Source organism: Gobius niger (assembly GCF_951799975.1).
Source record: "Gobius niger genome assembly, chromosome: 1".
Taxonomy (NCBI): Eukaryota; Metazoa; Chordata; class Actinopteri; order Gobiiformes; family Gobiidae; genus Gobius; species Gobius niger.
Genome location: NC_136852.1, coordinates 33,030,496 through 33,055,639, shown reverse-complemented (window position 1 = coordinate 33,055,639; position 25,144 = coordinate 33,030,496). Strand labels below are relative to the sequence as shown.

At 42.5% G+C, this 25,144-nt stretch overlaps 1 protein-coding gene across 6 annotated transcripts in view; it reads left to right on the top strand.

Annotated features, from left to right (window-relative positions):
* robo2 (roundabout, axon guidance receptor, homolog 2) overlaps positions 1-25,144 on the top strand; it is a 567,892-nt gene that overhangs the window by 521,057 nt on the left and 21,691 nt on the right. For 4 of the 6 annotated variants that reach the window (XM_079559100.1, XM_079559103.1, XM_079559099.1 and 1 more), the window contains 4 exons: positions 1,121-1,243; positions 11,065-11,224; positions 12,316-12,579; positions 17,886-18,097. In XM_079559100.1, the coding sequence (XP_079415226.1) occupies positions 1,121-1,243; positions 11,065-11,224; positions 12,316-12,579; positions 17,886-18,097 (759 nt within the window). The remainder of the gene's footprint in view (positions 1-1,120; positions 1,244-11,064; positions 11,225-12,315; positions 12,580-17,885; positions 18,098-25,144) is intronic. The other 2 variants (XM_079559104.1, XM_079559102.1) reach the window with 1 other exon arrangement.

Sequence of the window (25,144 nt, the reverse complement as noted above, 5' to 3'; positions counted from 1 at the left end):
CTTTGACCTCACCTTTATGTGGTCGATGGGTTGTCAACAGCTAAAAACATCTGGATCATTCATAATATGATGTTTGATGACTAATGCTAACGGCTATTGGAAAAATAGGAGAGACCTCGGCTCTGTGTCACACGTTTATTTCCAGAGTTCACTGCTCATCAGCAGAAAAGAGTGACTTAAAGTCGACCTCACTTCCTTTTTTCTATCACATGGAAACAAAATGAAACAAGAAATTCGACTGCCCCATGTGCTTGATGTCACAATGCGAGGGGTTGATTGTCACTATTGTTTTCAATGGAGTTGAATGTTTTAATAACATGACATTTTAACAACTTTTGTCACTTTTTTGCTTTTTTCTATAAAAAGACAAAATAAGTTAAAATAGTCACAATGCAAAGCCAGATGTGATCATGAGACTCATTTGAACTAACTGTCGATGTTTTGCCAAATCCTCTATAATGAGGTGTACAATGAGCCAAACATACGGCCTGGGCTCTAATGTTAAAATAAAGTGATCATCAAAACATATTAGACACAAAACCATTCATGCCCCAAGTGACAACCAACACCTCAGACGACTAACCCTGAGTGTCCACTTTACCAGCAATGTAAGCTAGCTAACAAACGGCGTTAGCATGTTAGCTCTAAAACAGCTCATATCAAAGCTAACGTCTCTGTGCCTTTTGTTTATGGCACGACACAAATAACCCAGACATTAAAGTTTGGGAAAAGGCATAAAAATATCTCCTCATGTCTTCAGTCCAAATGAGAAAATGAACAATACCAATACACATATATCATTAGGCTATACCCCGTGTGACAAATAGCCCTGGTCTCGGACTATGTGCAAATAAAGCAGCATTAGAATCCTCACTGACCGTGGTATAGAGAATACTTAGCTACAAGTATAAGTATAAGTCAGAAAATACAGATGAGTAAGTATTATACTAAATACTCAGCGGTTAAAGTGGTTAAAGTGCTGATCCCGTGGCTCAGGTGAGAGCTGCGTGCTGATTGGCCGCCTCCGCTGTGCGCCCGCCCTAACCGCATGTGTGCATGTGCTTGTGCTCTCAGCCAATCCGCTCACGCCTCTGTGGTTTTTTACCCCTCCCCCCTCTAGCCCTCCTTTTCATCCCTGACCACCGATTGGCCGAGGGACTGTCTAACAGAATCCCCCACAACCAATCACAGGACTTCAGCACGGGCAGCTCCCACAACAGCTCGGAGCGCAGCAGCCTGTCAGGTCGGCCCCCTCATTCTCACGCTTTGCTCGGCCACGCCCGTGTGCCTCGTGCTGCTTTCAAGACTCCGCCGCATTTACTGTTCTCCGATTCCAAAACACACGCCGTCACCTGAGGCGTCACTTCCACGCGCTGCCTCATCCACTGGGAAGTACATGGGCAGGAAATGACTGAGTGTAAGAAAAGCGACGACACTTGAAAGCAGCACGGTGTATGTGCGTGGATGTGGTGTCTGCATGAACGCCGCCTCTTGTCTGTCTCTGCTCTCACTCACATTGCTGACTGCAGCGGGTTCCCAGGCTCTTTAAATGCAACGTTTCTCACTTTATTTTTTAACTGGTGTTGAATACTTAAAGAGGGGGTGTTATGCTTTTTTCAGTCCCATAGCACCAGTCTATATCACACCACAATGATGACAAACCTTCTGTTGGTCTGTAAATGCAGTAAATTAGAATAACTGCCTTGTATAAAATGTCTCTCTCAAAATGGCTGTAGTGAATGTCTTGAAATAGGCCTCTGTCTCTTTAAGAACCTCTGAGCCTTTAGACACGCCCCCTCCACACGCTGTCTGTGGCATCAGTAGGGAGGGGGTTCTGCTGAGGAGCAGTGGTTGGTTACTTGGCTGGTCGGAAGCGTCTCCAGGAGGTGGGGGCGTTCCTAGGAGGACTCAGGCAAACCTATCCCTAAAATGGCCGCCATCAGAGTTTTTACAGATGACTCAAAAATATGTGAATGTGCCAAGGCAACACTTCAGCCATGTTTTTAATGAGGGAATGAGATCATAACATGATGTATAGTCCATTTTGCATAATACCCCCCCTTTAAAAATACAATGCAAGAAAAAATGAAAAGGGTCAAAGCAGGACCAGATAAAAAAAGAAAAAGTATATTATTTCCGTGGAAGCTCAGGCCCTGTACTTGACTTTATTCATTTGACAATGAAAGTGTAACTGTGTCCAGACTTAGAAGTAATAAACCAATCACAGAGTGTGTCTCACATTCTGCCAATGGACCAATCAAAATGTTGCTCCTGGTTTTGCATTGGTGGCATAGGAGTTAGCCTCGCCGGCCAATCACAAGATGGCCGCCATGTTTGATCTAGAGTTTTATCAAATATCTTTGATTTCTGAGAATTAGAAGAGAAGTATTACTTTTACTCCTCGATCTGATAACACCAATACTTTCTACTCCAGTATATTTCTGACGAGACTCCAAGGCAAAAAGTAACTCTGTGTCTTATCATGCACACTCTAAGAAAATAATCATTTATACGCGCTAGCGGCTACTTTGAATACTTTCGTACTTTTACTTTGACTCAGCAACTTGTCCTTCTATTACAGTGATACTTTTACTGGAGCAATGAGACCAAGATCTTGGACCACGACTGGGCCTTTCTGAAAGAAATCTACACTAGTTCAAATTTTGCCTTTTATTTTTTTATGAATCTTAATAAATCTGTCCTGGAAGTGCATCTCAAATTTGAAAGTTCCCACATTCTTCTTGTAGATTATAAGGAAATGCCTTAGTTTCCAGGTAAACGTTTAATGACTGCCAGTACTGTCTCCCCTAAAGATACGCTCTAAAGCAGGGGTCACCTACGTTGGGGCATGTCCAGTAGCCCTTGGGGCTTTTTCTAAAGTGTAAAACACTTCATTTTCTTGAATCTAATTCTTAAAATTAAAGTTATTTCGGTTCTTGTGACTCAGTAACAGTTTAAAATAAAGCTATTTTAATATAATATGGGGTCAATATCCTATAAGTGAACAGTGTACGTTTAAGTCTTTAGGATTTGTTTTTAACTGGTCGCCCTCGAACAACTTAATGCTCTTAAAGTAGCCCTCAGCTGAAATAAGGTTGGTGACCCCTGCTCTAAAGAATCCAAACCTGTTGAGGGAATATGACTTGACCAAACTCTGTGTTCTGCGTGGGAACCCTGCATTATGACTGTCCCATCTCCCCCACTGTACAATATCCAATACGACTCAACCAATTATTGGGGCGTGAAGAAACAAGACATTTTAATCAGAGGGGAAACGACCACAAGCAGCTCGTGTGTGTGCGTGTGTGTGTGTGTGTGCGCATGTGTGTGTGTGTGTGTGGGGACACGCACCATTAGAGATGCTTGGATGGATGAAGTGTTGAAAATGCCTTCTCTCTCTCTCTCTCTCTCTCTCTGGCTGAATGTGCCGCCTTCGCTGCAGAGAATTACAATGTCATTTATAGGACAGGCTCCACTCTGATCACATCGACCTGCAGCGCTTTCAGAGAGTGTGTGTTAGCTCGGGGGGGGGGGGCTTTAAGGCCACGCCGCGGAGCTTTCCAGACGTCGCTACATCACGAGGAAATCTGAAGCGAAACTAAAGCTGAGCATCCGGAAGAGGAGCTGATGTGTTCACGCTGTTCTCCTCAAAGGTCAAATACTCTCACTGAACAAAACGACTGGATTTACATTTGAAAGAGAACCCAGGTTTCGCTTTCACAGGGAGCTTCCTCATGGCTGGTTTTGGTGACAGGCGATGTTTTATGGAGAGGGAGGATCATCCAAGTTCAAACCTGTATATTTAAACAGTTGTCAGAATTCCTACTCGGGAAGTTGGAGAGATTCTCCAACTCCGAGTCACACGGATCATAATGTCGCCGCCCTGCAGTCGAAGTAAATGAAAACACCAGGTGATATTTTTACATTTCTAGAGATTCTGTCGGTTCACCCCATAACAAAGAAATAAAACGGGTTAACCTCTTAACTCCCGCCTGAACCGAGAGGATCTTTTTCCTCACGTCATCAGATTTTTTGTAACTTTATTTGTCACATTTTTGTCATTTTTTTTGTCAATTTTTTATCACATTTTGGTCACATTTTTAGTCATTTTTTGTCATTTTTTGGTCAATTTTGTTTAATTTTTTGTCAAATTTTTATCGCATTTTTGTCATTTTTTTGTCACATTTTGTAATTTTTTTGTCATTTCTTGTCACATTTTTGTCAATTTTTCGTCAATTTTTCATCAAATTTTTGTCATTTTTTTGTTACATTTTTACCACATTTTGGTCACATTTTTTTTTGTCATTTTTTGTCAAATTTTTATCACATTTTTGTAATTTTTTTGTCACATTTTGTCACTTTTTTGTCATTTTTTGTCATTTTTTCGTCCATTTTTCATCAATTTTTTGTCATTTTATTTGGTAATTTTTGTCAATTTCTCTTGCCCCTTTTTCATCCATTTTTTGTCACTTTCTTGTCAATGTTTTCTCACTTTTTTGTCACATTTCCATCATTGTTTTCGTCTCAGTTTTATTGCTATTTTCACAGCTTTTTTCCAGAAGCTTTTGGACTGGGGTAAAGCCAAACTGGAGAAAAAGGTGCTCGGTTCAGGCGGGAGTTAAGGGTCCATTCAAACTGTGTAATGCACGGCTCCTCGTTGTTCGATCCTTCCTTAATCACCGCTTCACAGCTTAAATGAATGGTATTTGTGTCTGTGGAGCCGGTGACGTCCTGCTCCCTGCAGAGTTACGAGTCAGGCCCGAGGAGAGGCGAGCCGCTCACAGCCCAAACCCGCTCAGCTTTAAACCATTTTTAATAGGATTCCTTTTTAAACACACTCTCCGAGCTCGCTGAGCCTTATGCGGGCTAATAATACATTCCCTCATAAAACATCAAATATACGAGATGCCGCCCCACCTCCGCTGTGACTCCTTTGATTCCTATGGAGGCAATGTTAAGAAAAAAAAAAGGAAGGAAAGAGCAAGAGGAGAGAGAGTAAAGAGACAGAGAGAGGCTGCTCATTAGCTCTGCTCAGAAGAATCTGTTTTTATCACACTCCCAACTACAAAGACCATGATCCTCTGGGAAAAGATACTGTAGCCGGCATACCATTATTGTATTTCAATTAGCAAGTTATACAAATAATATGCGTCGTACAGTCGTCATGTTTTAGTTAACTAACACACAAACATCCACTTCTCCCAACCATCGCCGGGTCGCTTAGAGACGGATGTGCCTTCAGATGTTTCTAATAACAAATAACAGTAGAATCATTTAATAACTGTTTTAACATAATGTGTTTGTCTTCCATGTCAAAGGAATCTACAACTAGGCACATGTTGAAAACAGTATTAAGTAGGGCTGCACAACTAGCCTTGAATCAAAATGAAGGTTTTAGGTACTGCGATTACGTCACTCATTTTGTTTTTGTTTTCTGCCATTTAAGTGATAGACAAGTTCACCAATCAGAATTATCGAGCCTCGGTTTTCCAACTTCAAACTGTTCTCCCGCTCGTAACAAACAGAGTGTTTCGTGACTCTCGGGTCAGGCTGTGTCACGGAATCATTTGTTCATGGAGCGGGTTGTGGTCGATCGCCTCCGCGTGTAGCATTGTATTAACCTCTTAAAGGAATAGGCCACCGTTTTTACATACTAAGATATGTTCTTACCTAACCTTAGTCGAGTTAATATATCCCCGTCTGGTCTTTGTCTGTGCGCTCTGCCAGGCAAACGGAGCACATACGCAGCCTCTCCCACATGTCATATAGCTCCAAAAAAGCTCACGATAGAAGCTACCAAGCTCTTCCACGTGTTCCCTATTTAAATAAAGTTACGTGAAGTGTTTTCATGCGAAGTATATTTACACAGAAATGTAACATGTCGATTTTATAAGCAGATAAAAAGGGGGACTATATTGTGAGGCGTAATGATACGAGGAGCAAAATGTCCGCGCAGTAACTCCTAAAGGTTATTGACGGAAGTGAGCGGGGGAAGTCTTTAGGAGTTACTGCGCGGACGTTTTGCTCCTCGTATCATTACGCCTCACAATATAGTCCCCCTTTTTATCTGCTTATAAAATCGACATGCTACATTTCTGTGTAAATATACTTCGCATGAAAACACTTCACGTAACTTTATTTAAATAGGGAACACGTGGAAGAGCTTGGTAGCTTCTATCGTGAGCTTTTTTGGAGCTATGTGACATGTGGGAGAGGCTGCGTATGTGCTCCGTTTGCGTGACAGAGCGCACGGACAAAGACCAGACGGGGATATATTAACTCGACTAAGGTTAGGTAAGAACATATCTCAGTATGTAAAAACTGTGGCCTATTCCTTTAACTCCAGCCTGAACCGAGAGGATCTTTTTCCTCACGTCATCAGATTTTTTTTCCATCATTTTTTGTTGGGTAGTCAATTCATTTTTGTGACTTTTTTGTCATTTTTTGTCTTTTTTGTCATTTTTTGTTAATTTTTTGTAATTTTTTTGTCAATTTTTTATCATATTTTTGTATTTTTTTTGCAACATTTTGTCACATTTTTGTCATTTTTTGTCACATTTTTGTCATTTTTCATCCATTTTTTGTCGTTTTTTTGTCACTTTTTGTCATTTTTTGTGTCCATTTTTTGTCCATTTTTTGTCAATTTCTTGTGACATCTTTGCCACTTTTTCATCCATTTTTCGTCACTTTTTTGTCAATATTTTTGTCACATTTCCATCATTGTTTTCGTCTCAGTTTTGTCGCTATTTTCACAGCTTTTTTTCCAGAAGCTTTTGGACTGGGGTAAAGCCAAACTGGAGAAAATGTGCTCGGTTCAGGTGGGAGTTAAGGGGTTAAACTGAGTCTAAATGTAACATCTTTACATCGTGTTTTTGATGTAACTATGCTTTCATAAAGCAAGAATTGTTTTGCAGATTGTGATTAAGAGCTTGTTAGAGAATGATTAAAACTAAGACTGTTTTCTGGCAACTCACTCAAAGGCCTCTTTGCCTCTCGCAGATGTGCATCTTGTTGCTGCATAAAGCAAAAGTGTAATAACTGAGCAGCGTGTGTTTAACAGCAGTATTACAAGTCTATCTGCAGCTCAATTGCATGAAAAATAAAACATCAAAATAATGAAAATGTCACACTGCAAATCTGTCCAAAGCTGTTTGCAGATCTGGCTCAGACGTATTCATTTTGGAGACGAGCGAGCTTAACCCCTTAACTCCCGCCTGAACCGAGCACATTTTCTCTAGTTTGGCTTTACCCCAGTCCAAAAGCTTCTGGAAAAAAGGTGAGAAAGTAGCGACAGAACTGTGACGAAAACAATGATGAAGATGTGACAAAAAAGTGAGAAAACGTAGACAAAAAATAGACAAAAAATTGACAAAAAAATTATGAAAAAGTGGCAAAAATGTCACAAAAATGGACAAAAAAATGACAAAAAATGGACACAAAAGTTATGAACATGTGACAAAAAGTGACAAAAAATTTACTATTTGACAAAAAAATTACCAAAAAAGTTACAAAAATGTGTTGAAACCCCCCCCCAAAAATGATGGGAAAAAAATCTGATGAGGAAAAAGATCCATTTAGATGAGTTTTGTAGATCTTAGCTTTCAAATGAGGCGTTCCACTGGCCTACAGGATTTGGGTAAAGCTGAACTGAAGAAAATGCTCTCGGTTCAGGCGGGAGTTAAGAGGTTAATGCAAGCTGTTGCTGGATATTGGCTTAGCTTTGGAAACGTTTTCATACATTGTTGGTTTTAATAGCCTTTATAAAAGTGATAATAACTCCCCTGTATCACGAGGGAAAAGCTCGGCACTGGACCTTTTACAGTGTTTGCCTTAATTACCAAAAGAGTCCACAAAGCGTCCCGCAGCAGAGCAGGACAAAACGCCGGCGCTGCCAGACAAAGACCAATAAAGACTGGCAGTAATAAAGTCCATCACACTGTACGCCCCGGGCTCGCCACACTGTCGCCACGCGGCCGCCGTAAGTGTCCTCGCGAGTAATTGGGTTTTCTAATCGTGGCTGAGGGCCACGCTTGACTTTTACCAATAACGCGATTGTTCCATCATCCCTGGTCTCCCCCCGCGCACTCCCGCTCCCATCAATATTGTAAATGAGCCTCTCCAAAGCCGAGCGTGGTCAGGCGGCCGAATGACACCAAATATGAAAAACACAGGGCTGAGGCTGGGAGCTGTGTGGAAATGTTACCCACGGAGAGAAACCGGGGCCTGTCCTCAAACCCTGGGCTAAATATAGGCCAGGGGAGTTGTGTTTTCGTTGGGCGGGAGCAGACTGGGGAGGTGGCCAATAAAGCTACGACTTCAGATCTTCAGATAATTTGTAGCTTTAAATGGAGTTGCACATGGACTATACTTTTTCTCAGACAAACTCAGAGAGACTCGGACTAAGCATTTTCACTCAACTAGGAGTAAAAAGTAGTTCTTAGTTCAAGAGTAGAAATGTATTTATTGGTAGAGATGTCACGCAGCGTGGCCTTTAAGTGACCTTTCTTCAATTTCTTCAAGAAGTTTCTCGAGTATAGGCACTTGAGGAGAAGTAAAGCCACAGTTTTTAGGCTCTCCCTGATTTCTCGAAGACATGGACCGAGTAGCACTTCTCCTGGTCATGTGCGTTGCGGAACTTAAAGGGATATTTGAGGACTTTTGACATAGGGCCTCATTTCCTAGTTATCCAGAGTGTTGCTGATTTCTGGAGATATTTTTTTTTGCAATTCTGCAGTTCTTATATTTGAAGAGTTACGTAGCGCTAGGCTTGTGCAAGACTAGCGCATTTCTATGGTATCAGCTAGCCTGCATTAAAAACAGTCTGACCCGCTCCACAGAGCACCTGAGGCAAATCACTTATAACACCAGACTAACCATATAAATGTCTGTGTCCATGGAGTAATTTTTGGAATATAACTGATCTTACATCACAGGAATGATCGCATTTTGAGGGACTATTTTCTAGCAGATCACTCCGCCGCTGCATAGCTTATACAACCACGAAGCAGATGCTGCTCAAATATAAGGTATTTTAAATGCAAAATGGTTTAAAATGACTCTATGGACACAGTCATGTATATGGTTAGTCTGGTGTTATAAGTGATTTGCCTCAGGTGCTCTGTGGAGCGGGTCACACTGTTTTTAATGCAGGCTAGCTGATGTCGTAGAAATGCGCTAGCCTAGCATTAGCCTAGCGCCACGTAGCTCTCCAAACAGAAGAACTGCATAAATTACAAAAATGTGACAAGACTTTCGAGCCCATTTTCTACAAATGAGTTTGTCCCCACATTTCCAGTAAAAATATGTTTCATCAGAGAGATTTTTTAATCTCTAATTCCTATAGGCCATCGGAAATAGGAAGTACTTTTTTTTATTTGATTTTATCAAGTACAATATTTAAAAGTTCTACACACAGACTCTTTCTGAGAAAGTGGCTCCTGAGCGGGGAAGTTTGTGAAAAAATGTACGTTTTAGCCTCTACCGGCATGTTTTACTCCAATTATTTCCAAATGTATAAAGGACACAGACTTCAATAATAAAGACAACACTAAAAATGATGTGGAATGTGTGGAAAAAGAAGGTGGATAGGAGTGCTGGTTTTCAAAGAAATAACTTTTGAAAATATGCCTCTTTTGAAATATGCGTCCTATTGAAAAGCACATGCGACCAACATTTCCACATATGACATTTTCAGATTAGATTTTATGAACATAATTGCTCCACATAAGTTTCAAACATTCTTTTATATTTTTGTGATTGTGGGTTTATGACCATCAGAAGCAGATCAAGTATATTTTGGCACTTGGACAAAAGCTTGACTTCAGTCTTGCCTGTTACATCTTGTAATTCATTCAATATAAGACCCCCAAAATCAAGCCTAATAACAATATTCTAATGAAATCAATTTAAGCCTGGTTTTACCCTTCATTAGGCCATTTAAAATATAGGCAATGTTGGTCGTTTAGCACCTTATTTTTTAAAAGAAAACGTTAAATGAAACAAACCTCATATCTATATCCGTAATCTGCAGCAGAAGTTTCAAACTGATGTCTCTAAATTGATTTCCCCTGCCGTGTCCTGCCGTACGTAAATGTCTTCACGTCCGTCGATCCGTGCAGTTCATGTCGCGTTACAAAATCTCGCACCATTTTAAAACTCTCTCCCCGTGCAGCTTCACTGACCGCTCCCCACCTCTGACCACTCCCCACCTCTGACTTTAACAACAGCGTGCATTATCACCCATAAACACTCTCCTATTATAGCACTGCCCTCGCTCATTTGTCCAGTTCGCATTTTGCCATCGATTGCTGACCGAATCTATGGCTTTAACTGGCCGCTCTAAATGGAATTACAATGATGGAGCGTCTAACAGTCGGCACCGGCCCCGCTCGCTCCCAAACACATATCCACTGTGCACCATGCATCTTCACTTACAACAGATCTGAGTGTATAAAAAAGAAAAAAAAAAAAATCAAATGCCAGAAAAAGTAGGTTTCTCCGGCTGCGCCCAAATGGAATAAAAGGTATTGACCCAGGTGGCAGCTTTATAAAGACGGATGGAGCGGAGAGATCTCATGGTCGCTGGTTGGGGGGTGGGTTTGGAGGTGCTCCGGGTGGGAAACTGATGGGTTCAGCCTCTCTCTGGTGTAATAAAAGAAATGGAAGTAGTAATAGAGTCCCGGTGAATTCCATTAGGGGCGCACCGACACCGCGCAGGCATTCATTATGGAGGTGGCGTGAAGAGGGAGATTTCATTGTGGAAGCGCAGGGCCTGAAGTGAAAGGGGGGGGGGCAGGGCCTGAAGTGAAAGGGGGGGGGGGGGGTGAAAGGGTCTCCTCAGCTCCTGTTTCTATGGAGATCTGAAGGTTTCGCAGCCAATCAATCAATAGAAAGGCGCGCTTTTCATCCGGCGAGAGACCTTGAGGCTCTGAATGCGCTGAAAGCTCGGAAACGGCGCGCGACTTTTCCAAGGTTGGGTTGGGATGAAGTTCGCCGCGGTCGTTTCGTGGCATAATGCGCCGCTTTCACCGCACGCTCATGCTCTAACTCTGCCCCCGTGTGTAGGTGGGAAAGGAGGGAAGAAGAAGAAGGCCAAGGCGGGGTCCAAGCAGACCAAGGCCAACGGGTCCAACTGGGCCAACGTCCCGCTGCCCCCGCCGCCCGTGCACCCGCTGCCCGGGACGGACATGGAGCACTACCCCGGGGAGCACCACGAGGGAGGAGGGTAGGTCCAACACTGAGCAGGAGTTTGTGACGGATCTCGGTCGTCCTGGAGTTGTCCATTGCAGCACCTGAGGATAAAACACAGATGCCAGATACATTTAGTCAACTATTCCCGATCCCTATTCCCTAAGATATAAAGCTTTATACAATGTTTACAAACAGAAGAAAGCTAGAAATAACTTTTTAAGACTTTAAAAAACATACTGTCAGAAGGTTGGAAACACTATTAATGGTTTTCAACGCTATTTCCATTGTGTGATTCTTGCTCAAGATGTTAAACTATGAATGAACACATGGCATTTTCTCCATGAGCTTCATGAGGTCCTTGTCCCTGAGTCTGTGAAGAGAAAACCTTTTCCAGACGACATCATGAAGCTCATGGAGAAAACGTTAAAAGTACAAAGCCATAATCAAAAGAACGCCTTCAGTGAGAACCTACAATGGAAATAGAATATATCCATACAGAAGTGTTTCCAAACCTTTTCCTGGTGCTGTTTGTTATCACGATCATTATTTCATCACTAACTCTGGTCTTGCTCTTTGAGATTGTAGCCCTTTTGATTGGGGACAGCTCAGTGTTAAACCTGTCGCTTCAGTTTGTTACTAAACCAGACACTCACTGTGTTTATTATTGACTCTGGGACCAGCAGGAGACCCCGCTCTGAAGTTTTCAGGACCTGGCACAGTTCACATGGCTCTAATCTGTCAGAGATGGACTTTGGTGCTAAACCAACAGAGCTGTCTGAAAGTCTTTTCTGGACTAATAAGGTTGTATTTCCTGGTGCAGTGTTCAGATCTACCAGTGAGCAGCTGTTACAGTCGTCTAACCTGCTGGAGACAAATAGATTTCTAACCTGACTTTTTTTGGTTTTCCAGAGAGAGACTCGATTGACTTTCTCTTTTTTTCTGCAGGCCAAAGACAATGATTTCAGTCTCCTCTGAGTTTAGCTGGAGAAGGTTGTTGTGCATCCACACACTGATCTGTTTATGTAGTGACTGAGAGCATCTCCAGGCCACACTAAACACTTCTGCTACTAATGCAATGAAATGAAATGACTGATGCCTGACGCAGTGTCCTGTGCTGCTCTGCAGTTACGACAGTGACGGCTGGGGCCCTCCGATGCCCGTCCAGACCTACCTGCACCAGGGCATGGAGGACGAGCTGGAGGAGGAGGAGGAGAGGGTCCCCACGCCACCCGTCAGAGGCGTGGCCTCCTCCCCCGCCGCCATGTCCTTCGGTCAGCAGTCCACAGCCACGCTGACCCCCTCGCCCCGCGACGAGATGCAGCCCATGCTCCAAGCCCACCTGGACGAGCTGACCCGGGCCTACCAGATGGACATGGCCAAGCAGACATGGTGAGGGACGTTTACACGGCCGGTCTTTAACGTTTGTAGGTCTGTGTGCAGTAAATACACACTGGAAATAATCAGGGTCTTAAAGAAGGCTCAGAAAGTGCTAGACTTAAGGTGACTTCTGCAGATTTAAACTGACATGAATATGAGCAAAACCCTTAATACCCTTAAAGGAATAGGCCACCGTTTTTATATACTAAGATATGTTCTTACCTCACTTTAGTCGAGTTAATATATCCCCGTCTGGTCATTGTCCGCGCGCTCTGTCACGCAAACGGAGCACATACGCAGCCTCTCCCATATGTGACATAGCTCCGAAAAAGCTCACGATAGAAGCTACCAAGCTCTTCCACGTGTTCCCTATTTAAATAAAGTTACGTGAAGTGTTTTCATGCGAAGTATATTTACACAGAAATGTAACGTGTCGATTTTATAAGCAAATAAAAAGGGGGACTATATTGTGAGGCGTAATGATACGAGGAGTAAAACGTCCGCGCAGTAACTCCTAAAGGTTATTGACGGAAGTGAGCGGGGGAAGTCTTTAGGAGTTACTGCGCGGACGCTGTGCTCCTCGTATCATTACGCCTCACAATATAGTCCCCCTTTTTATTTGCTTATAAAATCGACACGTTACATTTCTGTGTAAATATACTTCGCATGAAAACACTTCACGTAACTTTATTTAAATAGGGAACACGTGGAAGAGCTTGGTAGCTTCTATCGTGAGCTTTTTCGGAGCTATGTCACATATGGGAGAGGCTGCGTATGTGCTCCGTTTGCGTGACAGAGCGCGCGGACAATGACCAGACGGGGATATATTAACTCGACTAAAGTGAGGTAAGAACATATCTTAGTATATAAAAACGGTGGCCTATTCCTTTAATGCATGTTACCGGCTAATGTAGTACAATATAATGTGCTGTAACAGTGTGTAATAACGTGTATGAGTCACTCACACAAATGTGTTCTAGTCTAATCTGTTACAAAGTAGGCTAAAAAACGTAAGAACTGAAGAACATGAAGAACATATCTGAATTTAAAACCTTCACTTCGAGTTGTTCTCCTCAAGTTTTGGCTGAAAATAAAGAAGAAAACAACGATGAACTCATTTGTAAATGCCGTCTAGAGTCTGAGAAGGAAAGAATGAGTTGATATTGAGCCCTGTCTATAAGCTCTTTACGCATCGCATCTGAAGCAAACCTGAACCTTGTAACTGTTTAAACATATGTTGACAATGAATAGCAAATAAAAAATACATCCAGCAACAAAATCTAAACAGTGGATAGAGCCTGGCTTAAATGCATAGTTTCATTTATTTGATAATTTAGTTAAGATTTTTTCAGAGGGGATTTTGGATCTTGTTTAGTTTTAGAATACGCAAAACAAATCTGTCACCTTTTTGTGATTAAAAGCAGGAATTTTATATTAAAAAGAATCCAAAACGTCATTCATTCGCTTTACTCATTAAAACAATTATGTTCAAAAGATTTCAAAATAGAAAAATCATAAATTCACTTCAAAAGAAATTCACTTATTCACTTTTTAACTCATGTTCTCATGTGAGGGACTTACCTTTTCTGGCGTAGACTTGGTCCCATTGGTTTGTAGAGCTGTGTGACCTGCTCTAGCGCTTTGCTGCAGGAAACCACACACCTATTCTCTCTCACACTGGTGCACGTGAAGCAATGAGGTGGAATGTCTTGCCCAAGGACACGGGGGTAAGAATGCCAACATTCACATTAGTTTTCCGCCCTTCAGCTCCCTCCGCCCCATTGTTGACACTGACGGCACATATCTTAGACTCAAGGTGACGGACTCTTGGGGAGCACTGAGGAAAATAAGAGACAAATTCCTTTTCACATTCCACATCCTTTCAATACAAAAAGGTTGACTAAAAGGTTGAACTAAACGTAATGGCTGTAGGATTTGCTCTCAGTTGTTTAAAAATGGAGGACACAGACATACTGTAAATATGTGAAAATGCCATCCGTCATTACCAACAACTGGAGGCTGCGGTCGCACTAAGTAGGATCTGATTATGGAAGAGAGAAAGTCCCTTTATAAACTGGCTGTAGCCATAAGGTCCGAGCCCTCTCCCCGTGTAGTCGAGTGTTTCCACCGATCCGACCAGGGTCCAACAGGTAAACGTTTAGGGTCCGAGCTCAGCCTTGGGCCAAAGCTCTGAACCAATGCTAACCTGACGAGAGAGACGTGAGACACCGCCCTCACTAAAACAGGCAGGTCAAACCAGATTGAACATGTCACATCATATTCCATTTCGCCGCTCTACGCACAGCTTTGGCACCTCTGAATAACTCCATGAACCCCACCAAAAGGCAGCATTTGTCCACAGTATTTTCATCACGGCTCACAAAACTTACTTTGCGGTTCTGCTGTTCCCTCAGTGTATTACACAACGGCGAGTGTCCATTCCATCTAATGGAAATAGTGGACGAGTAAAGTCTGGACAAACAGTGCTGGGGCTCATTCTGCTCTCTGATTGGATAATCACACCAAAACAAAACATGTAAACACAGACATAAGATCAGATCAGCCATTATTGATCTCACAATGGAGAAATTCACTTGTTGCATCAGCTCTGAAGACACACTCAGGAATGTGCAAACTATTAGATATTAAATAGAGCTATCTTACAGTATATACAATGACTAAAGAACCTGTAGAATATCAAAATATCAGAATTTCCTTCATGATATGTTTGTTGTTGTGAAGGAATCAACATTGCATTTGTAATATCTGATTTGCACATTATGTGAAATATTTATGGGGAAAAAAAGTTTTATTTTATTCTTTTTTTACAGAACATACCCTACATTTAATGGTTTGAGCCTTTTTTTATTTATCTATTTAAGCAGGAAAGTCCCGTTGAGATGACTAATCTATTTTATTGAGGGAGTCCTGACCAAGACAGTGGCCTGCTAATAATAATGGTCCAGTCTGTACATAGTGAGCTGCTCACAAGGGAAATCCACTTTGAACACATTCAGATTCAGTACACATTTAAACTATTGCTATCAAAAATTAAATATAGTCATATTCTTTGAAGTTCATAGTCAATTCTTTTTGCCACAAACACAGAGTCAGGTCTTAAATAAATCACATTCAGTCTTGTCTTATATAGAGACGAACATACATTACAGACATAAAATATGACGTGCGTAATGTCTATAAACTTCTAAAATGATGGCATTTTCATAGAGGATCACGCCTGGGATGGAAAACAATTGCCGCACTCCGCCCGCTCAGTGACGTGTGAATATACGGCGGCGGTAGGACTGAGTTGTTATTTAAAAGTGCTTACCCTACACTCCGCTACATGTTTACAGCCGGCGAGGAGATTTACTCGCTTCCCGCCGCATTCCTCACGACAACTGTGCGAGCGGCGTAGATAAACCCATTAATCATTTCATTTTAATGGGCCTGCGCTACCACTTAGGCCGTGCTGTATCCCCCCCCCCCCCAACACACTCGACCCGACCACGCGCCCCTGCATGCTAAAACCCCCGCCTTCTATTGTTCATGCAAGTCAGATGAAGGCCATGTTTCATTCTGTCGCCTTTGCCGCGGGAATGAGCGACGACGGCAGCGAAGGGCCGCCGTCACCAACATGTCACGTAAAGCCTGTAATGACTATGTAGCATCCACACGCGGCACAATTACCCACAATCCCCCACTGCAGGAGGTAAAGATGGGGAGGCTCTGCCGCACCTCTGGCCCTGCTGCGTGAGGAGGTGACAGGGAGAGTCTTTGTACGCAGCCATTAGCAGGTCATTGTGTTCAAGCGGCAACATGGAATTAGCGCGCGGGCTAAACGTACGCGGCGCTTCACATGTGAGAGGAAGTGTCGGAATGGGCGAGCGTTGAGTGGCGTACAATGTGGTAGGGCGGATTGGAACAGAGCGCTTGTTTTTCCCTCGCTTTTTTATAAGCTATGCTCTCGGTCATGCAGGGGTTTCCCATCGTTGATCGAAGTTCCAAATCTGTTCTCCGTGTTTAGTAGCTTGTGTGGTGCGGCTGTTTGGCCTCTCATCAGCGAGGTTTGTTTGCCACTAAGGATGTTTTTAGCAGCAGGCCATCCAGAAATCTATAGTCTGTGTATTGTCTTGCCGTGGTTCTCAAAGTGGGGTCTGGGGCCCCCTGGGAGACCGTACAGCGTTAAAGCAGTACTAAGTAACTTGTTTGCCTAAATAAATCCTTTCCGTAGTCCCTCTGGGGGTAAAACAAGTGTTAATGGGATGATTGGGGGGTCTTTCATCTCCCCTTGGTGTCTCTGGCCAGGAAACTACACTTGCAGCTTTCCTGCACCGGGTTGGAGGCGCAATACACACTAATGGAATCACAAAGAAGAAGCTAACAGGCTAACAGGCAAAGCTAACTGCAGGCTAGCATCACTTAAACAGTATTTACAGCCAAGTTTGAGAGAAAAAAAATGATCTTCATTGTGTAATTGGATGAACAATATCCCTCTGTCCCTTTGCCTTTTCTGTCAGCGTAGGATTTACTCTCACGGACAATTCGACACCTGCAGTGGCGTTTATGGCCTCTAGGGGCACGAGTTACTTATTTATGTATTTGACGGGGACATTGCACAACAAATGTGTTGCACAGACCAGAGATACCTGGGCAGAGGCAAAGTAACCGCAGCTTTATACAGTGACCAATGAGCATCTCACTTTAGAGTCCGTTCACAATATGAAATACATATAAAGCACCAGGATCCCATCAACTTAGTACTGCTTTAAAATGCATTGCTTTAAATATTCATCCCATTATTATCTGCTATTTTATTTGTAGTGAAAAATATGTATTCAAATAATGTCCATTTTCATTATGGAGGAGCACTGTGAGCTCTTCGAATCAATAATGGGGCTTCAATTCTCTTGCATTCAATATTTATCTACTGAAAAAGTCTAGAAACACTTTCTAACTGCTGTTTTTGTTGGTCTTTTGGTTTTTTCAATAATAATTTGTGGGAAAAATACACTATATTACATTAAAGTATACAGTACAAACTCAGTTCTTATATGGGTCGCAGCCTTGGGTGATGGGTGTCCCAATACAGGAATTTGGGGAATGTGTTTGCATAATATAAATGTGAAAACTTTGCTGCTGTTGTAATGTGATGTAATGTAATGTCAATCATTTACTCATAAATACACACTAAATGTACAAAGCAGCTGCACCTGAGCGTGTCCTCAATAATAATCATAAACAACAGTAGAAGAAAACCTTGACTACTGTGCTCTCCATGCGACATTGACCCTAACGTCCTCCTCTGCTTTCCCCAGGCACATGCAGGGCAGCTCCCTCCCTCCCCAGGCCCCTGCGCCCCCAGTGGGATACGTGTCCAGCACAATGGTGTCCGACCTGGAGACGGACCTGCCCGATGACGACGAGGAGGAGGACGATGAGGAGGACGAAGGCTACGGAGCCAGACATCCTCGCGGTTTAGAGCACACGCCCGGGTCGAGCATGGACAACCTGGACAGCTCGCTCACAGGTAAGGACCCGAGGGGGGGGGGGGGGGGGCTGACACGTTTAGGACTTTTATTATGTGAAACTATAGATAGTAACAATGAAATACAGGCGCAAGAGCTGGTGAAGCCTTTGCCTGGGGCTCCCCCTCTTGGCAGCAGTGGGAATAACTGGACTGACAGCGTAATTAGCAGCTTCAGCACGGCCTGAGAAACACACTGTGAACTGATATAGTGTTGCATTATGGGATTTAAAATGTGCAGGACAGTTTGGGGTTTTAAAAGGGATATTTCAGGATTTTTGACATAGGGCCTCATTTCAGTGTTGCTGGTTTCTGGAGATATTTTTTTTTTGTAATTCAAGCAGTTCTTATATTTGAAGAGTTTTGTGGCGCTAGGCTAATGCAAGGCTAGCGCATTTCTACAATATCAGCTCGCCTGCATTAAGAAAGAAAAATAGTCCCTCAAAATGCGATCATTCACGTGATGCAAGGTCAGTTATATTTCAAAAAATATTTCAAAAAAAAAATCTCCAGAAATCAGCAACACTCTGGATAACAAGGAAATGAGGCCCTATGTCAAAAATCCTGAAATATCCCTTGAACAATGACACAGTTGTATCTAGGAAGTGCAGAACGAAGCGCTGACATGTCGAAGAAGAAAATAAAGGTAAATAAATTAACAGGATTAACCCGAGGATTTCTCAAAACTATGAATGTAGTGAAATGTGGTTCTGTGTTTGACGAGGGAACAATGTTATGACATGGTTTAAAAGGACTTAGCACTCGATGTCTCTTTTATGCATGTGTATGAAAATGTCACTGTTGATTTGACTGTCCTGAATGTGTGTCTAACAAAGGAGAGTGTTTGTTAGATGCATTTATATTGTCAACTCCGTGCAACAACATGAAAACAATTCAGGCTCTGATTGATCACCAGTGTCAGTGTGTTCACAAAGGAGCCCTTCCTGCTCCCATTTGACTGTGTGCACAATACAAACCGTGCCTTTAACTTAGGTTAGTCTTGATTGGCTCCAGAAGAAATTCCTCTTGGACTTGCCAGGGCAGGATGCAGACTCTCCAGATTACTGTCCAAGCAATTTTCCGGTCTTATTGTCAATGTAGGGAAGTTTGTCCGTGACATTGAACTCAAGCTTTAGTGTTGCTCGGGCAATCTGTCAAGACTTGGGCGACCGCAGTGTAGTGCCCCTGGACTCTGGTAACACCACATTACATTAACCACATTTTGTAACAAAGTCAACAAATACACACTATGGTAGTTATAATGCACTGGTAAACACTTAATTCAATGCAGCACATTATCATTTAAGTTTATTGTTTATGGCAGTGTTTCCCAACCAGGGGTACTCGAGGACCTAGCAGGGGGTACTTGGAACTATTTCAGATTGACAAAAGGGGAGAATGTAACATAATTTTTTATAGGAAAAGCTATATTTTTCAGTCAAATGTGTTGCTTTGGGAGAATTTTAGGTTTATTTTGACTGCAACATTGTCCTTTTTCTTACAAACGCCCACTTTTAAGTAATTACTTTTTAAATAAACCTTAACACCCTTGAGGTAGGGGGTACACGGTTGACCACTGAAACGCCAAAGGGGTACGAAAGACAAAAAACGTTGAGAACCACTGGTTTATGGCACAATGAAGCAGAATTTTCTGACATTATGAATAATTACACAATCTTGTGTTACTGCAAAATCTCCTGATCTTGAGCTAAGGAATCAAACCCAGGATGTTCTTGGGGGGAGGCATGGCCACTCACAACAGCACATGACGATGCAGGCGCTCTTCCCTTCACCTTTCTGACATTAACATTTACACTCGCGTGTTAAAAATAAACCGTGTAATCCAGGAGCGCGGACTCACGGAAGAAGCAGCTGCGTAGACAATCCGTGTTGAAAAATGGCCCCATGAGGAACTGCGGCTTTTTTTTTCTCTCTGGGCTGTTGGAGAAAATGTTTGATTTACTGTCCTTTGGTGTACCATTATGAAAACAGCACCATTTCCATAATATTAAAACAATGACAAATCTATCACCGGGGGCCTGACAGGTATACCCGCTCTCCCCACCAGTCTTCGCGGCCTCAAAACGGTGGTCGTAATAAATCTCCTGCACTTTTCCGGCATACCCCCCACCCCCCCCCACGCTCCTTTGCTCTTCCTGTTCCCGTGCGGGGGGCCGCCTGGCGGGACGATAAGGAGAAACGCTGCTGTCTTCGGGGTAATACAGTGGAGGAGATGGAGGAGATTAGAGCTATCTGCCGTTTTTATATTGGTCCGAATGCATCAGCGGCAGAGGGACACGTCAGCGCTCCCCCAGACCAGCGCTCCTTCATCCCGGGGGGAAAGTACGCTAACAGACTGCCCTGTCAACATACTCATCTGAAACCCTTATGTCTTCTACCTATCAGCATTTTTAGCTACGTCACCCTTCTGTCATCGTTTTCTTCTAAAGGGTGTTATTAAACTGATCTCTCTTTTCGGCTTTTGATCATTATGTCTTGAGAGGAACACTTTATTTTACACTACCCTTGATGCATTTATTACAATGTGATGTGCGAAGTAACAACGTGTAATAACGATGGAATAATGCAGGGGCGGACTGGGACTGAAAAACAGCCCTGGACTCTGACCAGCCTGGCCCAAATTAGCGTCATTGTGCACTTCCACGAATACATATTTTAACCTCTTACCACCCGCCTTAACATTAACGAGTGCATTTTCCCCAGTTCGGCTTTTTATTATTATTTTTTGGATTGGTATCATCAGCAAAAAGAACAGGAAAGGTGGTCGTAGAAACAGAAGCAAAATCATTAATATAAATGATAAATAATAATGGTCCCAAAATTGAACCTTGTGGCACACCATACTCCACGGAATTCCTTTTAGATTCATGTTTTTTTATACTGGGCTTTACCCAAATCTAAAAGCTTCTCGACTGGAGAGCAACAATGTAACACCTCATTTGAAAGCTAAGACCTACAAAAGTGATGGAAACTTTTCGTCACGTCGCCACATTTTTGTCATAGTTTTTTTCATTATTATCATTTTTTGTTGTGTTTTTCTCACGTTTCTGTAGTTTTTTTGGTCCGTGTTTTTCTCATGTTTTTGTAAGGGTTTTTTTTCTGTGTTTTTCCTCCTGTTTTTGTTGACTTTTCATCCCCTTTTTCTCGCTATTTTGATAAAGCATCAAAATCTTTTTAGCTTTTACATTTGGGTAAAGCTCGGTTGAGGCGGGACTGGTGGCCCTAGAGCCAGTGGCCCTTCTGTGCTCTTCCAGAATGGACATATGGCCAGTCCGCCCCTGGAATAATGTGTATTAGTAGTTTGGAGGTACATAATGTAATAAGACATAAGACCCTAGCTCTAAGGGTCTTATGCCTGATTATGTACCTCCAGACTACTAATACACATTATTCCATTGCTTATGTACTACATAGGCACAAGTTATTACAGATTACATTGTACTAAAATTTGTTCGACTGCGAAGCTAGCGGCCGCCGTTGGTTCGCCATTGCTGTAGTACCTCCATATAGCCGCTAGTCTCCCATTAGAAACCGTTGCACTTTAGACACGTTAAAAACAACTTGAAAGGTGCCTAATTTTCTGGAACTTTCTACAGCTAGATCTTCCCCTTGTGATAACGCTGGGTCCGCCACAATCAAAGGGACCAGGCTGGTTTTTGTAGGGCACATTTTAGAAACCTTGCGTAATAAATGAGGGCCTGACTTTGATCGACAGGCCGTAAGCATCAGAGCTAATGGCGTGGGCGCGGCTATGACCGAACTCCATGCCCCGCGAGGGCCGAGTCTACTGTGAAGATCCTGCTCTTTTGCCCTTTTTAGGAACAGGCTTCGTCAGAGCTGGGGAGGAGGAGTCTGTAAATCTGCCATGAATTCCCCGTCGAACGTGGTCACTATGGCAAACGGGGAGGAGTGAGGAGGCGTTGTCTGTTTTTTTTACAGTCTACGATCGTAAAATAAAGTGGGACCGTCTTTGTTTCATGCATATTCAAGTAATTCTTCTTTTTCAATCTGGGTCGTTCTTAAGAGCTCAAAAAGAAGAAAAAATCGGCCCGTCACCTGCTTTTAGTGACGGTTGCCATAACTACCAATCTATTCACTATTGTTCTAAACTGCTAACTTTCCTTTGTGCCTACAGATGATGAGAGCAGGAAATGTAGGACTCAATGACTTTATTCCTTTATTTAAAGGTGCATTACCTGAATTATCCCATTTTCAAAGCTGCTGCAGATCCTTTACGTTAGTAAGTAACAGCTCAGAAGCTTCTTTAGTATTGTTTAAGACACTGCCTGTCATATACATGTGGTTTGTGAATGGTTGGGATCAGGAGCGGTTACAGAAAGTACTAAGTGTCCGTTGGTTAGTTCCAGGGCATGTAAAGTGTTGATAATGTAAATAGGAGGGGTGTAACGGTACACTAAAATGACATTTCAGTTCGGTTCAACTATTTTAAGGCCGCGGTTCTGTACTTTTCTCGCTGAACTTAAAGTTGCTCTGCTATATTCTGTAACTAGGGCAGGCATAATAAGCCACAGCTTCAGCCTCCTTGTTTGTAGTGAATTAGCTGTACATACAATTTGTTCTATGTTTTGTAACCGAATAAACCTTCATTTATTCATTCAATAAATGGACCATTATGGTTCCGAAACAGTTGACAAGTGACCGAACTGAACATGCTGAACTGAAATGGTTCAATACTTTACGTGTGCCGTTACACCCATACTAGATAGATAGATAAATAAATAGATATAAGATAAATGTCTAAACCTCCTCTCGTCCTTTTCTGATGGTGGGCCTGAAGACTAAAGGATGTTGTCTACCAAGCCCTTTGAGACAAATATTGTGCTTGTAGCCTAAATGCATTTTTATATTGTGGCCATTACCCTCAAATCCCAAACATGATTCATAAACAGGGCTGGTTTACGGCTACCTGCTGCTACCCGGTCAGTGCCCTTCATGCGTCCCCCGGCAGACGGCTGTAAAAGTTCTCAGTCAGTTGTAAAAATGGAAATGGTGCCGTGGCCTGGAATGGAATACAGCGCCGCTCACATCCAGCGTATTTGGAATCTCAGCGGGCAGATACGCCTGGCACCGGCGCCATGTGCTGTGTGCGTGTTAAATCATACCGGCGCGCCACACTTACACTCCAATTTATTCACTTTTAATTTTTTTTTATCCCCTCTCGCTCTCCCTTTTTAAAATTCATGGACTTTCTTATCTCCTCTTCGAAACGATAATTGTAATTCCCCCAAAGTCGAGCGAAAGTGCCCAAAATGTGTGATAGAAGGACAGACGGTAATGACATGTGCAGGAACAAGTCAATAAACCCAGGGACATGCTGCCATTCCACAGAGATTAACAACCTGTGAGGGTGCTGCTATACCAGTACTACTACTACTACTACTACTACTACTACTACTACTACTACTACTACTATTACTACTACTACTACTACTGTACTACTACTACTGCTACTACAGACGGTAATGACATGTGCAGGAACAAGTCAATAAACCCAGGGACATGCTGCCATTCCACAGAGAGTAACAACCTGTGAGGGTGCTACTATACCAGTACTACTACTACTGCTACTACTACTACTACTACTACTACCAGGGCGGCACGGTAGCGCAGTGGTTAGTGCTCTCGCTTCACAGCTAGAAGGTCCGGGTTCGATTCCCACCTGGACGGGGCCTTTCTGTGTGGAGTTTGCATGTTCTCCCCGTGTCTGCGTAGGTTTCCTCCGGGTACTCCGGTTTCCCCTACCTAAAAAAAAAAACATGCACAATAGGCCAGGATGAATGATGTGTGTGAGTGAATGTATGGTGGTGTCAGAGGGTCCGTTGGCGCAGACGTGTGTAGTCGCGAAAGCGCCTCTGACAGTCTCCCCCAGGGGAAACTGAAGCTACAAACGTAGTTTCCACCACCGAGTATGGAGTGAATGTACAATTGTCTCATGTAAAGCGCTTTGTGACCATGTCTGTGAAAGGCGCTATATAAATAAAGATCTTCTTCTTCTTCTACCACTACTACTACTACTACTACTACTATACTGCTACTACAGACGTTAATCACATGTGCAGGAACAAGTCAATAAACCCAGGGACATGCTGCCATTCCACAGAGAGTAACAACCTGTGAGGGTACTACTACTACTACTACTACTACTGTACTACTACTACTACTACTACTACTACTGTACTACTACTACTATACTACTACTACTACTACTACTACTACTACTACTGTACTACTACTACTATACTACTATACTACTACTACTACTACTACTACTGTACTACTACTACTATACTACTATACTACTACTACTACTACTACAACTATGACTACAAGCACCACTACTACTACTACTACTACTACTTACAGTACTATTACATGTAGTAGTACTAATATGGTTTCATTTGTTTTTGAAAAGCTGCTAGAGCATAATATTGTTAAATTATTTCTGTTGCATTCTGAGGATTATATGCTGCTAATAGTTTACATTAGAGCTGCAAAGTTCTGGAAATGTTCCATGGGAATTAACAGAAATGACCAGGGATTAAACAAAATCATTTGAAAGAATATTAAGCAGAATTTAGGTGTGGGAAAGTTGACATGACTATGTGGAGGTGCACATACACAATAACTATTCTCCTGTCACTTAGTGCAAACAGAACTGTCGCCGGTACATCACTAAAAACGTATCAAATAAAATGCATGTAAAGGGGATGTGTACATGAGCATGACCTGTCTGTATCTCTAGATATAAACGCCTTCAAATGCAAGTGCTGAAATGTTGATTACAAAATCTTTCAATTATGTCAATATCTGTGAAGTAATCTCCAATCAGAATACTACTGACTTCCGTTCCCAATCCATTCCTATTTAGGCTTAGTGCAAAGTATCTTGTAAATGTAGTCCTTTGTGGAGAATGACGTTTGCATTGTATTATGATGTGTTGTTTTTGTGTACCTGTTTGTCACATTTTGACTTAAAGGAATAGGCCACCGTTTTTACATACTGAGATAT